Below are 15,653 nucleotides of genomic sequence, written 5' to 3' on the forward strand. Positions count from 1 at the left end.
TTTTTTGAAGAAGAAAAAAAAATAAATGGGGGAAATAATACTAAAAGTAAAAAATAAAAAGCAATAGTAGCAATTATTATTGCTATTACAATTATAGTATTGAATAAAAGTAAAAGAATGCGTGTATTTTTTTACTTTTTCTGTTACATTTCGCTCCTTGTATCTGTGATTCCCTATCTCCATTTCTATGCGTATGCATAAACAGAAATGTATACAATATTGCCCTGGTGCGTGTGTGCGGGGGTCTTTTTTGTCGTTTCGTTTTGTTTTGTTTTTGGGACGTCCGCTGATGTTTCTTCGTATCCCTCAGGCAGAGGAATGTAAAGAGAGAAAAAAAGAAAACATTCTGCAGTAATTCCAAAAGAACAAATCAACATCCAGGGCATATTATTAGAAAGAAAAAAAAAGTACCACATACAGACAAAACTCAAAATAGAAAAAAAAAACACTACAAAAGTAACTCTTCAAAATATACAACAGAGGAAAAATGATTAAAGTTATGTGCATTTATATTGTTGTTAAGGTTGCAATTATCGATCTGACACATAACGTTGAATGGATGCACTAAGTTCACTGTGATTCGGTGGAGGTGCGGCAAGATCTAATAGTATTTGACTCCACTTTTGCATAATATTTCCCGATAAATGTTTCTTTTCGGGACTTTCATTTAAATGTCTCTTACGCGGTGAGTCTTTTATCCTACTTTTCTTTCTCTCCACCTCCTCTTCCTCATACTGTTCATGGCGGTTAAGCCGGGATTGTCTATGACTATTCTGATGTTTCTGAATTAGTGGACTGTGGCGGTAATTGTCACGATGAAGATAACTATGTTGATGACGTGGAGAGAGATTATCTGTGGTCATCTCTCCCTTAGCTATGCGCCTTGTGAGATGTTCAAGACGGTTACCAAGCACTTCAACAAGTGTTAGGAGCTGGGCATTTATAGTACCTCCTTCCACAGTCTCGCGAACTTGATCTCCATTATTAACAGGGGATGGAACACGACTGGCGTTACGAACATCATTCTGCCACTCTTCACGAGCGGCACGAAGAGCCCCACGACGTGCACTTAATTCTCTTTGTTGTTCATTTAAGAAGCGCAGTGCTTCCGAAGAAAATGGACTAGAATGAATATTATTTATATTGGAAAGTGGCAATGTAGTAGTATTAGATGTTTCAGGAAATAAAACACCTCCAAGCTGATAATACTGCTCTTGCCCTTGCTGCTGCTGTTGTTGTTGTTGTTCTTGTGGTGGTGGTGGCTCTTGTTGTTTCTGTTGCTGTTCGTGTTCTTGTTTTTGTTGTTGATAATGATAGATTGGTACGGGTTCAAGTGTCACAGGTATCTCCCCTATTTTCCTAGTCTCCATTCTTATGGAATCCAATTTTTCCTGCAACTTTTGTTCCTGCTCCGCATATGTCTTAGTTATGGAACCAAGACGACTCTGCAGCACTTCTAGTGGAACTCCTGGAATTTCTTGCGCCTTTCGTTGCGCTTCTTCTTCTTGTTCTAATTGTATTGCAGCTTCTGCTTCTGCGGCTGCCACTCTTTCCTGTGCCGCTGTATATGCCCTTTCCTCTGCTTCCCTGCGCATCTGCGCCTCTGCGGCGTCAGCGCGTGCCTTCTCCTGCGCCTCCACCACACTCCGCCGCTCTTCGGCGTACTGCTGCACCTCCACCTCCACCTCTGCGGTCCCACGGCGGCGGCGCTCCTCGGCGGACCGGCGGCGGCGTTCAAATTCGGCGCCGTCCACCGCCCGCATCCCCGCGAGCCGCTGGCGGAGTTCCGTCGCCCGCCCAAAGACCGCCACCGCCCCCGCCGCCGCGGCCCGGACGCGATCAGCCGGCGGCGTCTCGGCCCCCAGCGAGAACTCCCGCTCGAGCGTCGCGCGGAGAAACGTCTCCAGCTTCTGGAGGGCCGCCGCCTTCTCGGCGAGAAGGGCATCGTTCGCCGCCCGGAGTTCCGCGTCCGGCGGGCCATCCACGTCTTTGCCATCTCCCGCCATCGTCCCCGTTACTGCAGTCGTTGGGGTGGTGGTGGTGGTGGATGATGGGCAAGTTGGGCTTGCAGGGGTAGAGGTTGTGGGAGACACACGTGGTCGAGTTAACGCGGCAAGTTGCTTTCGACGATCTTCCCCCAATGCACGCATACGCTTCGCCTCTTCTGCTTGTACACGATCTCGTACCTCCTTGAGTATATCTTCCGAGGAAGGGTCGTTGCTAGACGGATTGAGTGAGATGCTGATAGGCCCCTCAAGTTCACAGAGTTCTTGACGTAAACGGCGAAGTGTTGCTTCCATGGATGTTCGAAGTTCTGCCTGATCTTCTTTTGACTTCTTCACAATATCCTCAACAGCCTTCTTCTTCTTCTCCTGTATATTAGCAACGATAAGTGCCTCCTCTGTTACTTCCTTTGTTGATTTTTCTACCTCTACTAAACTTTCACTGGTTTGCTGAATTTCTTCCTTGTGTTTCTTTTCCAAAGCTTCTATTTCCTTCTTATGCTGCTTCTCTGCTGCTTCCTTTAGTTGTTGTATCTCTCTTTCTATTCTTTTTTGCACTTCATTCTTCTTTGCTACATACTCAGCATGTGCCTCACGCCTCATCTTTTCTATAGATCCCTTTGTTTCCAATTCAATTTCCTTTTGCAGACGCTCAAATCTCTCTTTTTCAGCACTTTCTGCCTTTGTCACCTCACTTGCTATACACCCCTTGTAATCCTCCTCTAATTTCACTAGCTCTTCTTGTAGATCTTTTTCTTCTTGTCTCGCCCTTCCAAGGATGGGGGCCCACTTCTCTTCCAATTCTTGTCGCTTTTTATCTAAGGACGTCTCCTTGTTTGCTGTAATTTTATCACGCATATCCTTTAATTTTTTCTCATATTCTTCCTGCAGATTATTAAGATCAGTTGCACGAGTCTGGCGTACATTTTCTAGACGTTCTTGCTGCAAAGCATCCGCTTTCTCTGTCTCCACTTTGAACTCCATCTCACGTTCCTGTCGAATTTTCTCTTCAAGATTCTTCTCCGCCTCAGATATGATTCTCCGTTCGCCACTACATAACAGAGTTATCTGTTTTGACCCATCATTACCTATTACACCTCGCGGGGAGGAAAGTGGGGTAGCGGTGATAATAGTTGTAGGATTTTCCACTATGGATGGTACACCAAGAGATGATGTTTTGAGCACAAAGGGATAAGCACCTATAGATCCTTTTGTGGTATTCAGTGATGATGTAATCATAGAATTAGTAGTAGTAGTAGTAGTAGTATTACTATTAGAAGAATAGACAGTACCGCGTGCATTTCCCGAGATAGCACCAATTCCGCTAGATGATGGATTCTGCATAATAGGAATAGGACCAGCATTACTATTACTATTACTACTAGTGGCGGCGGCAGCAGCAGCAGCAGCGGCAGCAGATGCAGTAACAGCAAGAGAACTAGTTTTTAACTCATGACGTGTCGCATCAGTTTCTTTTTTGCCTTCTTTTTCTTTAAGAAACTTTTCACGAAAAAATTCATCCATTGGATGATTCCACGTACTTTCACCAGTTCTAAAGTTAAAATAGTATATTTCATCTTCATTTGTGCGACACGGTTTCCAGTCCTTAGGTAGTGGGGCTTTCAATCCCTCCCTTGCAATGTACAGAAATTCCTTGTCTTCTGGAAGTTGCATTCCCATCCATGTCGCAAACTCTTCAATCTCTTCCTCGGTTGGCTCATAGTTTTCGTCCATCTTATCATCTAACACGACAGAAACAACACCATCATCACCAACAAAGGTTTCACCAGCTGCAGGAATCGCAACCTGTGTCTCTGACTGTGAAGAGCGAATGTGCGACATTGTGTGTGTGTATTTCTGTCGCCGCTATGAGAGAAAGCCCCTATATATATATATATATATATATATATATATATATATATATATATGGTTTGTAAAAGAAAGAAGGAAGACAAAAAGAAAGAAAGACATTGTGTTTGTTTCTCGTAATCAATTGTCGTGTACTTTGCAACCTAGAAACGTGTAGACTTTTACAATAATATTAAATATAAATGAAGAAATAAAAGGACAGAATTATCCCAATCCTTCCAATTAAAACTTTGTAGTGGCCTTCTACTTTAAAGAAGAAGCACCCACAGACCTATCCGTACAGACGGAAATATATGTATAGGGTAAAAAGCAAGACGACTAACCAAGAACATTCTTTCACAACCACAACCATCATCCATATCAATAGCACCTCCCTCTATGTGAGATATTATCATGCGAAACGATTTCCGGGTATAACCTGTAAAGACAAGCACTTCCTCTCTTTAATGTAAACTCTACGTTTTTATTTATTTACTTGTTGTTATTGTGTGTGTGTTTTTTTTTCCTTAATTGGAAAATAGGGGTTGATATCTCCTTCCTGCTACAGCTGCTGCCGCCGTAAAACGAACAGTGTGAAACAAGTAAAGAGAGGTGCTCCCATACACACAGATGCATAAAAATAATATTAAACATAAGGCGGGAAGAGAAAAAAGGAAACAGAAGACACCTATTGTTACTGTTTCGTAACGTCAGGATTATAATTGGGATCAAGAAAAATCTTGTTTCCCTCTCCCTCATTCATTTCTACTTCAAGTAAGTTTCCATCTTTCAGCATCTTTTGAATGACAAGGTTTACATACCGCAATTCCACCTCTAACTGTGCTTTATTAAGTGAACGCACTTGTTCCATATACCATGCGATAAGATCAGTACGAGAAGGAGGATTAGACTCCCCAAGTGATTGAATTCTAGCAACTACACGGTTCACAATACTAAAGTAATGATCAGCATTTATAACAGTCTTTCGAGATGCTTGTGGAGGTGCCACTGTTGTTCCTACTACCTTCTTTCCTTTTCGTCTTGTTGTAGCTGCTGGCTGATGTCCAATTTCACGCGGATGGAGCACATTATCTTGCTGTTGCCGTTCTTGTTCTTCTTCTTGTTGTTGTTGGTCCTGTTGATTTCTCTCCGATGGCTCTGTCTTTACACCAGTAGTTGTAACATCAAAAGAGTCTGTCACCCCCACAAGTTCCACCTCAGTCATGTCTAAAGTGGAAAGAGATTGTCGCATAAGCTCTAATGCAATCTCCACATGAGCGGCTTTTACATCTTCACTCAAGTACAATTTCGCCGTCGCCTCTGAAAGACGTATTATACTCTCAAGAAGACGTGTTGTCACACGGTAGACCTTACTACGGTTTGAAAGTGAGTCCTGTAATCGCATATCTCGATATGCCGCAACAATGAGTTGTACAGCTTCTTCTCTCAAACGAGGTGTGAGAGAGCGTGCATAGCGAAGATACAGTTGAAAATCTTCAGTAGAAAAAGGTGGACGAATAGCACGATCTCCAAAACGATGTAGACGTAAAAGTTGATCCGCAATAGCAAAATCTGCATCATCACTTGATTCATCAACAATAACAAACATAAGATCAAAACGTGACATAATAGGTGCTGTCATAGCTACATTCTTTTGTAAAGGTTTCCGACGATCATACTTTCCACCAATAGGATTCATAGCTGCAAGAAGAGAAGTCCTTGCACTTAGTGTAGCTTTAATTCCTGCTTTTGCTATAGAAATAGTTTGTTGTTCCATCGCTTCGTGAATAGCCACTTGATCCTTTATATCCATCTTGTCAAATTCATCTATACAACAAACACCACGATCACTTAACATAAGTGCTCCTGCTTCTATAGTACGATCACCAGTATCTGCATCTCTTGTGACAGTCGCTGTGAGACCACTTGCTGTAGAGGCTTTACCACTTGTATACACCCCACGTACAACATTACAGGCTACCCATTTTAAAAATTGAGATTTTGCTGTTGATGGATCACCCACGATACATACATTAATATCACCACGTAATCCAATCTGCTCCAATGTATGTTTCGATACCCCACCCACCATCTGCAACAGAAGACCCAACTTCACCACATCATGTTTAAATATATTAGGAGCGATACACTGTGTAAGAGCCTTTAGCAGATTCTCATGTCCTCGAATGTGTTGCACTTTCTGTTGTTCTGCTGGAGTAAGATGAATGACTTCCCGCTCTGCCGCCCCATCTGTCGCCTCCTTCACCGCTTCTGTCATCTTTCGATCATCCCCGCCAGCGTCTGTGATAGTAGTGGCGAGAAAACACATGCGGTAGTTGAGTTCCCGCACGCCCAACACCCGCAGGCCGGTGACGCCCTCCATGTCCTGCTGCGCCTCCTGCTGGGCCCGCTGCGCCCCCGACATCTCCCGCTGCACCTCCCGCCGGTTTGTCTGCCCAAACAACTTCGCCACCTCCGGCACAACAATCGGGCAGCCAACCGCAATAATGCGATCGCCGGGCTTCGCCACCTCCACCGCGTCATTGCGGGCAATGAGTTCCATCGTGCGGGGCATACAACCCTCGGGGATGTTGTTGGCATCCTCCTGTAGCCGTATTTTCTGCCAATCACCGAAACGTGTGTGGGGGTTTGTCGGTACGAGCTGGAAACGATTTTTATTCTCGCACTGGGGGTTGCGACAGGCGGGTGGCTCTGTGTAATGAAACTGTTGAGCAACAGGATTACTTTCCGTTCCACAATCGCTGCAACGAAAGACACCAATAATGAGTTCAGGTCGAACTTGCGAAGTTCTTGTCACAACACCCTTTATAGAACACAGCTGTCCCACCATTGACGCACGCAGCACACGAATACTAAGACATCGAGGCACCCCAGAAAACACCAAACTAGGGTTACATTTGCCACGATTAGCGTAGTCCTCCGCATAATACTGTGACAATACCTGATGTAGAGCAAAATCCATAAAGGGCGAAAATCTCTGAAAATCAAATTCAATAGCACGACCAGCTTCCTCGTCAAATAAACAGAAATCAGTCCATCGCACTACACATGTTGACCAATCAGTACATGTGCTGATACGCTCAAGTTGACGTACAATATATTGCAAACCACTAAGAAAATGTTCAGTCCCTCCGGTTACTGCCACCGTAGATGATGGATGTAAGGAAGGATCCACAAGACGACTAAGAAATATGTACATGGTGTCACGTACTTGTGCCCCGTCGGCATCAACCTCAAGAACCACTGGTGCCTCCTCACGTGCAACACCACTTGCATCTCCCAATAATGATGCAGGATTCATCCAGCTGCTCTTCTACCTTGAAGCAGCTTTTAGACAAAAAAGAAAACAAACAGAAGAAAGAAAAAAAAGTGAGAGAGAGCACAGCACACAGCAGGGCAAAGGCAGTCACGCACAACCCAATCACACACCACCCACGTTGTCCCAGTGTAAAAGCACACAGAGGCAACGAAATTTCCAGAAAAAGGCAAAAAAAAACTTTGATCACCAAGTGAAACAACTGCTCTAGCCTATTTCCATGTTTTTCTTGTATTTTACTTTCTCATTCTCCCCCAAAAAGGTATTTGCCGTCTCACACGCAAATGAAGTTCATTAAACAAAGCCGAAGCGAAAATAAGGTGCACAGAAACGGAGCGTAGCACATTTCCACTACAACGACAAACACGCCCATTCGTGCATCACCAGCAAAATATTATGTCTTTATCCAATAAATTCCCCAAGAAAAAAGAAAGAATTGAATCCACTCTGGAGGAGGCCCAGGTAGCTCCATTCATTTTACCAAAGAGCGAATGGAGCCACGCGTGTTATCGTATCAGTACGCGCCCTCATGCAGAGGTGTAAAGCAACATAGGTTAAAGTATTTTATTTATTAGTTGTTCAGACTTCCCCTGTGCACTCCCATGGGAGCGGGAAGAATGAGGTGTGCCCACACATATTTAGCCTTGCGGCGTGGGTGTGCGCATTCAATCCTTCCTCAGCAAGGCAGCACCACAGCAAGAACCATGAGGAGAAGCAGGATGGAAAGAGAGCAAACTGCAGAAAGAGTGCCACCGGTGCCAAACTGATTTCCAAGCCCTTTCCGTCCCGTAGATGTTGGTGTGTCATTATGTTCCGAAGTGTCCTTCCAGTTCCTTATTCCGTCTCAGCGGCACCATCAGCGACTCCTTCCAAAGACACTGATGCTGGGGAATTTCAGTGTGACTCATTTAAACGTGGTGTAACAAATGGAACAAGACTGCTGCCATTGAATCCGATGGTGCACACCTCATCGTACTTGGGGCACTTGATTTTGCCACCATTGAATTCACTGGAACTCACGTTTATTGAGGTCCACTCGGGGCACGCATACCAATTGTCGTCACCCTTGTACTGTACCGTGATGGTACGTTGCTTCTCATCACACGAAACCCGTGCACACACAGCGCCCACCCTCTCAGCAGGCATGTCGTTATAACCCGCCACCTGGAGGTTTTCCCCGTCCAGGCACCATGAATCCTTGCCCATCAGAGACCCAGGGAGAAGATCACTTGTTTCATCGCTGCAGAGAGTGGACGCAAGCTTTCCATATCGTCTGCGGAAAGAATATTCGGCAAAAGGACAGTAATCCGTCTCATTTGCATCAGCCAACAATGCAGGGTCGGGGCATGTCCCAACAGCATAGCGGTTAGACGTGCACTGTTTCCTCCTGTTGCTGCAGAACATGTTGGGATAATCGGTGGCACCTTTGTAGATGCAGTACCCTTCAATAAACTTGCACCCACTCTGGTTGCCCCAACTCATCGGCTCCTCCATTCCCCAGTTCGCCCTGTAATACTTCAAGTCCTCAAAGAATGCCATGGTCAGTGCTGTGTAGTAGCCACCGCCAAAGCCATCCATCGGGGACATCAACTCGTCCCTCGCGAGACGCACAGACCAGTGCGATTGCGGTTTGCGACCTTTACCATACGCCAGCTCCATTCCCTCCAGCCGAGGGCAATCGTAATGTCTTCGTGCCTTTTCTACCGTCACGGTGGAGTTCACCATCACACGATTCTTGCCACGTACGTTCTCGGTGGACACCATGTGTTTACTCTTCATCAACCCGTAGTCGAATCCAAGTGCGTGTGCAATCTCGTGTGCAACACGGCGAACGTTGTAACGAAGGTCGCCATATAGAGTCGGAATGTAATTCATGGCTCCAACGATTGAACGACCCGATGTATTTGCTGTGGCACATATAATACTGAATGAGGTCCCCGGTGCAGCTCCCACGTAGAGCACAAAGTCAGCATTCGCAACACCCTCACGGCGATGCTCATCAGGCACAGTGAAATATTTGCAATAACTCTCATCTTCAAAGTTGGGAACATTCAACTTTCCACTTCCACGACGAACAAGCAGACGATCAGTGTGCAGTTCGATGGCATCGGGGATAATCGTGTTGATGTATTCGTTCCTCCTTTCCTCATTCAATACATAGTCTCCAAAGCAGTACGCCTCGCCCCCTTTAAAGTCTGGGACACTCTGTTCATTCTTCGTGCAGTACCTCGAACTGTTCTCCAAGTCTTTCATTGACGCCACAATGCGGATCAGCCTCCACTCCTGCTTCTCTTGTGTGGCGACGGTGTAAGCCTGCACACCACTCTGTCCCTTGTGGGGCAATTCCCGCAAAACACCAGTCGACTGCACGACGCCGTCATCCCATGCCACACACACACTGGCGCAGCAAATAAACAACAGCAGAAGAAGCAGCGGCATCACGGAGAGCGGCCGGCGCACGGTGACGGGTGTGCGGGTACTCAATTTGTAAGCTTGTTGTGTCATATACGAAGGCTGTCTACAGTGGAGAAATAAACAAGGAGCAAAGAAGGAGAGTGGGAGACAGACAGAGACAGAGAGAGAGAGAGAGAGCATAGCACACAGAACAAATACTGAATGCAGCCTTCCAGAGTCACATTGACGAGACGAAAAAAAAAAGAGGGAGATGATGATGATAAAGAGAATCAGAGGTGGTGTTCGTGTGCTTTAGAAGGAAACAACTTCACCACTATACCCACCAAAAATAAGGCGCAACTATTATTATTATTATTATTATTATTATTATTATTATTATTATTATTATTATTATTATTATTATTATTATTATTATTATTATTATTATTATTATTTATTTATTTATTTATTTATTTATTTATTTATTTATTTTGTCATTCCCATAAAAATTGCCACACCACAAGGGCAACAAAAGGGATAGTCCAGAGAATAAATGTTAGGATATCTTGTAAAAGTGAACCGCCGCCGTTCTTTTGCCGCACAATGCGACGCATTCGCAGATAATCATCTCGTATGGATGGTGAAAACATTTTTTGAATAGTTAGTGTATCACGTTCAGTAATACGTTGATGTGTCTCCAGGAAAGAGAGGTGAATTCGGCGACGCCATTCTCTTCGGGCTATTTCTTTCCGTAAATTTTCTTCCATCATTCTTTTAATCATCTCTCCCTCAGCAGCAAACCAGTCTTCTCTTCGATCGTGTTGGTTCAAAGTAACAAAATCTTCTGCATCGTTGTTTGGAAGTGTATTGTGGGTGTCTTTTGCGTCCACCGATATATTGATAATAGACGTAAGCAAGAATAAAACAACCAGTAACATTGCGATGAACAATAGAAAGCACTTGAGTGAGTTGAAGAGAAATTATGATAATAATAATAGTAATAATAATAAAGGGAGGTGTGATAGGTTTAGTTGATACCGCACTACTATTGCCCCAGTGAAGATACTTATCAACTCCTCCCACTGGATGAAAAAGTAAGAAAACAAAAAGAAGAAAAAAGAAACGGATAAAAAGGAATGGATGGATTAGATACTTCTAGTTTTTTCTCCTCTTCGTAGTCAAACACCGAAGAAAAAAGGGAAAAACACTTTCTAAAACTGAACCCCCTTCACTCATATGGGTAGTAATAATTGATAAAAAAAACAAACCGATTATTTTTTTCAATATACCCCTTTCATTCTCCCTTTCTACCGAAAACGGAAGAAGAAAAATATGAAAACAGCCAAAATCGCTAATAGTGTCATCTACCCTTTGGTGAAAAGAAAAAAAAAGTTGCCTCGCAAGAGTATCAAAGAGTAGTCACGAATTCTTTGTATATCTCCTACAATTAGTAAAAAAAAAGAACAAATGAGTATTCTCACCGCCCTGGCGAAAACTCGAAAGAGTGAAAAAAAAAAACAGCACGCGCGAACATGGAGAGTGAGAGAGGTCGAATGACAAAAAAAAGGGAGAATGAGGTCTCCGTCAGCCCTCATTTACAGATATGTGCACATACTAGCACGAATATAAGAGTAATACTGCCACTTCAATATTTACTCATGAAGATAAATCTTCCATGTGTGGCAGGAAATAAAAGGTAGTGAAAATGAAAGGTAACAAAGTTAAAAAAAAAAACATTCTTGCATTATTTAAAAAAAAAAATTGCCAACACAATATCCAATGATACTTTCACTATGTGGGGGAGTCCCTATTTATTAGTAGGAAAAGGAAATTGGTGAGAGAACGATTGTACCTCCTGTGCGAGACGCTTAATATCTGCATCATTTTTACAGGCTTGTACAAATTCCACTAACTTATGTGAGGAAGTTTCTTTTTGTAGACGTTTGCCTATTTCCACACCTCGAATTAGAAACTGTGCAATTTGTTCAAAATCTTTTTCGTTTAGTCCACGAGTAGTTAGGGCAGGTGTTCCAAGCCTCACACCACCAGGTACTAAGGCACTTTTATCACCTACGATCGTATTCTTGTTTACCGTAATATGTACTTCATCTAACAATTTTTCTACCTTTGATCCTGTTATACCATGTTGTCGTAAATTCCACAGCATAAGATGATTCTCTGTACCATTACATACCAAGTGATGTCCATTATCGATAAGAGCTTTAGCCAATGATTTGGCATTTTTCTTTACTTGAATAATGTATTCCCTAAATAGAGGGGTATTCACCTCTTTTAGCTGTGTGGCTACAGCAGCAATCTGGTGAATATGCGGACCACCCTGTAATGCGGGAAACACCGCATTGTTAATACGTTCCTCTGTATGGATTACCTCCTTTCCGCGTGTTATTTGTTTCTTAAAGAAGATAAGACCTGATCTTGGCCCTCGAAGTGTCTTATGTGTTGTCGAGGTCACTATATCTGCATACATAAAAGGATCATTGTGCTCCTGAGTTGCTACCAATCCTGATATATGTGCCATATCCATCATAAAAAGAGCCCCAACAGCATCGCATATCTCACGGTAACTTTTGTAGTCCCAATCCAGAGGGTAAGCAGAACCACCGGCGATGATAAGTTTAGGTTTATACACCTCCGCCATGCGTCGTAAACCATCATAGTCTACAACTCCATCTGGTGTGAGACTATACGGCAGTGATTCAAAAAATATGGAACTGGCTGAAATACGGCGTTGTGTTGTGTAATAGCCGTGTGTGAGGTGACCACCAGCGGGGAGATCAAGGCCCATAACGCGATCGTGTGGCTGTAAGAGCCCTACATACACCGCAAAGTTTGCGGGTGATCCACTGTACGGCTGCACATTCACACCCCACTGCGTTGGATCAAGCCGGAAAGCGGCGAGGGCGCGGCGGCAGCACAACCGCTCCACTTCATCCACCACCTCCGTACCGCCATAGTAGCGATGCCCGGGAAGACCTTCTGCGTATTTATTTGTTAAAATAGAGCCAAGACATTCTAGTACAGCCTGTGATGTAAAGTTCTCAGATGCGATAAGTTCCAATCCCTCCCGTTGACGGCGCAGTTCGGATTGGATGAGTTTGTACATCTCAGGATCACTCTCGTGGAGTGGCAAACACCCTGGCGTCAACCATTTGGCTGCAGCAAAGCATTGTAACGTTCGTCGAAGCATTCAATTAATAAACCTTGCTTATATGTAGATAGTATGGTAACCAAAGTGATAATAATAATAATAAAAGGTGTACCGGTCGCGTTAGTAGGCTTCTTATTACTGTCTTTTTTTTTCTTTTCCCCAGAAGGATGGAGGTCCAGCAATAATAATAATAATAATAATAAAAAGTATATATGTCGGGAAAAACAGAGACGTAAATTAAAGGCATTACATGCAAATACAAAGAAACAGATACTTTAGTAAAAAGAAGAAATATTAACAAAGAAAAGGGGAGAAATAAAAAAAACGTCTGCAATGGGAGCATCTCCCTATTTTTCATCCTTCTTTCCTCTGTTCATCGTTGTTTTCATCTATTCTTCTCTTTTCTATTTTCTTTCTTCCACATTTATTTCTTATCTCACCCCTGAGTCTTTCTCTACCACAACAAAGGCAAAGAAAAGGAACAAGACAAAAAAAAAACTCACTCTGCGAGAAATGCTTTAATGTTGAGTGTCTTGATGGGTAAATCCTTCGCTGAGGTCATTGTACCTTGATTGTACATTGACTTCACACGGTTCACTAACACCTTGCGGTTAGACCAAAATGTGTCTTGCTGTCTGCGAAACTGCATATAGCGAGCCTCCTCTTCAGCTTCTTTTATGCGCTTGGACATCCCTACCAGACTGCGATTCACATTAATCCATCGACTTCGGTAGTCCCGTAACGCCTTACTTTCTTCAAAGTCTACAAAAAAGAATGGTTCTTCGTAATTTGTACGTGGTTTTTGCCGTTCCCCAAATGGCCATTCTACACCAGCAAGCATACACTGATACTTCACAGCATGCAGTGTCCAAAAGTTACTATACCAGCGTCCAACAATACCTTCTGATTGTGCCAAAATACGCTGCGGTGGTCGTGGTACATCCGCTACTTCAAACTCCGCCGGCACCATCGCGAGTGCGAGGCGGAGGGCGTCTGGCGAGTACTTTTGCCGCATAATTGCACGACCGCCTTTCGTGCGTGCGGCTGTGCGGCTAACGTCATACCACGTCTTTTCCCGATACGTCGCCCGATATGGACTGCGGCGTCCATTCCACCACATCATGTTTTGTATGTTCAGCATCGATGGCACGTACTTGACGGGTGTTGTCTCGGGGGCAATGCCAACACCGGGCGAAGCCGCGCGGAGGACACTTGTGCGGTGAAGCATCATTTTAAGGGATAATTATAATAAATATAATAATAATAATAATAATAATAATAATAATAATAATAATAATAATAATAATAATAATAGACTACAAGCACGGGAAATGGGGGAGGAGGGGGTAATTCGTACAACTAATAATGGTAGAGAATAGTTAGATAGATAAAGAAAGGGAGAAAGAGGAGAAGGTTCTTCTCTCTTTCTTTGGTGTTCTGTGACCCCCACTCCTTCGCCTGCCACGAGGCGAACTCAAACTGCTAAATATGTGATGAGGCAAGAGAAAAGAAAAAAGAAAAGGAAAAAAAGAATAAAAAAGAATTTGGTGGCAGTTATTTAGAGTTCACTATAAGAAATAAATAAATAAAATAAATAAAAACAAGTATTAAACAAGACGTGGAGGGAGAAAAGATAATAAAAATAGCTAGTACCTATTGGCAACAGTGTGTCGTACATTTAATCCACAAACTCAACGAAATATATAACTATAAACCACTACTCAGAAAAATAAAAACAAGCCACTAAATAAATAAAAAAGAAAAAGTGCCATAAACCCACTCCCTACCCATTCTATTAAAAAAAAAATCCCATTCCCCCATCGTCCCTTATTGCTCTTTACATAAATTTCCTACCCCACTATTCGAGACTAATACCACTATTACCTAGTAATTGGTTTATTTTGGGGGGATTATTATTACTAATATTTGTAGTAACTAGAATCATATAACCATTTCATGTATTCTCATTCAATTCAGCGTTTCTTCTTCGGCTCTACTTCTCCTTCTACTCCTGTTGATGCCACATTTTCGGATATTACTTTTTTCTTTTCCGCAGTGAGAGGATTACTATGAGCTGCATGTACTGCAGCTGACCATAAACTTCGAAAGGTATTCCGATCATCCTTTACTGCTGCTCCATAGTTAGTGTAATCTATCTTCTCATTTCCTTTCCATTTCCAGTCAGCATCACCATAGTATGCATTTGTAACAGGAAATGGTATGTAGGAAAATTTATCTGCATAGAGCTTATGTTTCACATAGATACTATCCTCAACTGATGGTTTCCGTATTTCATCAAGTAGAACATACTTTACACCCCATCCTTCTAAAAATGCAACCGCTTCATCTTTGTGTATGGCACTTAGGTGACGTCGAAATGTGGGTTCTTGAAAGGGATTAGTAGAAGCAGTAGAACAATCCCATGTATTTCGTGTAAAATTTCCTAGTTGATCAAATTGTGATCCCTTTAATTTAATACTACGAACATTATAGCGGTCTCTATGAAGAGTGGCCTGAGAGAATTGTGCACGATGATGATGTCGTTCAATAATAAATTTGCTTCCTTTTAGTCCACCCATACCATTGTAGAGAAACATACGGTCATTATAATGCTGAAGAAAACTACCAAGATACCGCAACTTTTTCTTTCGTTCTTTGATTAGTATAAGCGTTAATTCCAGTCGTTCGGGGGTAATACGATTTAGAACCCGTGGTACACCAGGGTTGTGTAAAATGGTCATGCCTGCTAATAATAATAATAATAATAATAATAATAATAATAATAATAATAATTCCACTATATTTTTCCCCCTTTCCTTCTTTCTTTCTTCCTCTACTACTTAATACTACCACTATTCACTGCCAGAGTCTCGTGCTGAACAAGAGACATAAAACAACACAC

General features: G+C 42.8%; 6 protein-coding genes across 6 annotated transcripts; all 6 read right to left on the reverse strand.

Annotated features, from left to right (window-relative positions):
- Positions 1–530: 530 nt before the first annotated feature.
- Positions 531–3,845, reverse strand: LSM04_000037 (WW domain; the record flags this gene model as incomplete). The annotated part of the gene is made up of 1 exon (XM_067334944.1): positions 531–3,845. One exon carries the CDS (start codon positions 3,843–3,845, stop codon positions 531–533), a length of 3,315 nt encoding a protein of 1,104 aa, XP_067193820.1.
- A 700-nt stretch (positions 3,846–4,545) lies between these two features.
- LSM04_004774 (MCM protein) lies at positions 4,546–7,173 on the reverse strand (the record flags this gene model as incomplete). The annotated part of the gene is made up of 1 exon (XM_067334945.1): positions 4,546–7,173. One exon carries the CDS (start codon positions 7,171–7,173, stop codon positions 4,546–4,548), a length of 2,628 nt encoding a protein of 875 aa, XP_067193905.1.
- Positions 7,174–10,076: 2,903 nt separating this feature from the next.
- On the reverse strand, positions 10,077–10,520 carry LSM04_002112 (uncharacterized protein; the record flags this gene model as incomplete). The annotated part of the gene is made up of 1 exon (XM_067334947.1): positions 10,077–10,520. One exon carries the CDS (start codon positions 10,518–10,520, stop codon positions 10,077–10,079), a length of 444 nt encoding a protein of 147 aa, XP_067193866.1.
- Positions 10,521–11,389: 869 nt separating this feature from the next.
- LSM04_008905 (Serine hydroxymethyltransferase-like domain) lies at positions 11,390–12,790 on the reverse strand (the record flags this gene model as incomplete). The annotated part of the gene is made up of 1 exon (XM_067334948.1): positions 11,390–12,790. One exon carries the CDS (start codon positions 12,788–12,790, stop codon positions 11,390–11,392), a length of 1,401 nt encoding a protein of 466 aa, XP_067193991.1.
- A 460-nt stretch (positions 12,791–13,250) lies between these two features.
- LSM04_006978 (uncharacterized protein) lies at positions 13,251–13,979 on the reverse strand (the record flags this gene model as incomplete). Its single annotated transcript, XM_067334949.1, has 1 exon — positions 13,251–13,979. The coding sequence occupies one exon, from the start codon at positions 13,977–13,979 to the stop codon at positions 13,251–13,253; it is 729 nt and encodes a 242-aa protein (XP_067193956.1).
- Positions 13,980–14,724: 745 nt separating this feature from the next.
- On the reverse strand, positions 14,725–15,492 carry LSM04_000187 (uncharacterized protein; the record flags this gene model as incomplete). Its single annotated transcript, XM_067334950.1, has 1 exon — positions 14,725–15,492. The coding sequence occupies one exon, from the start codon at positions 15,490–15,492 to the stop codon at positions 14,725–14,727; it is 768 nt and encodes a 255-aa protein (XP_067193821.1).
- Between the last annotated feature and the right edge of the window lie 161 nt (positions 15,493–15,653).

Source organism: Trypanosoma melophagium (assembly GCF_022059095.1).
Source record: "Trypanosoma melophagium isolate St. Kilda chromosome Unknown ctg14segment1, whole genome shotgun sequence".
Taxonomy (NCBI): Eukaryota; Euglenozoa; class Kinetoplastea; order Trypanosomatida; family Trypanosomatidae; genus Trypanosoma; species Trypanosoma melophagium.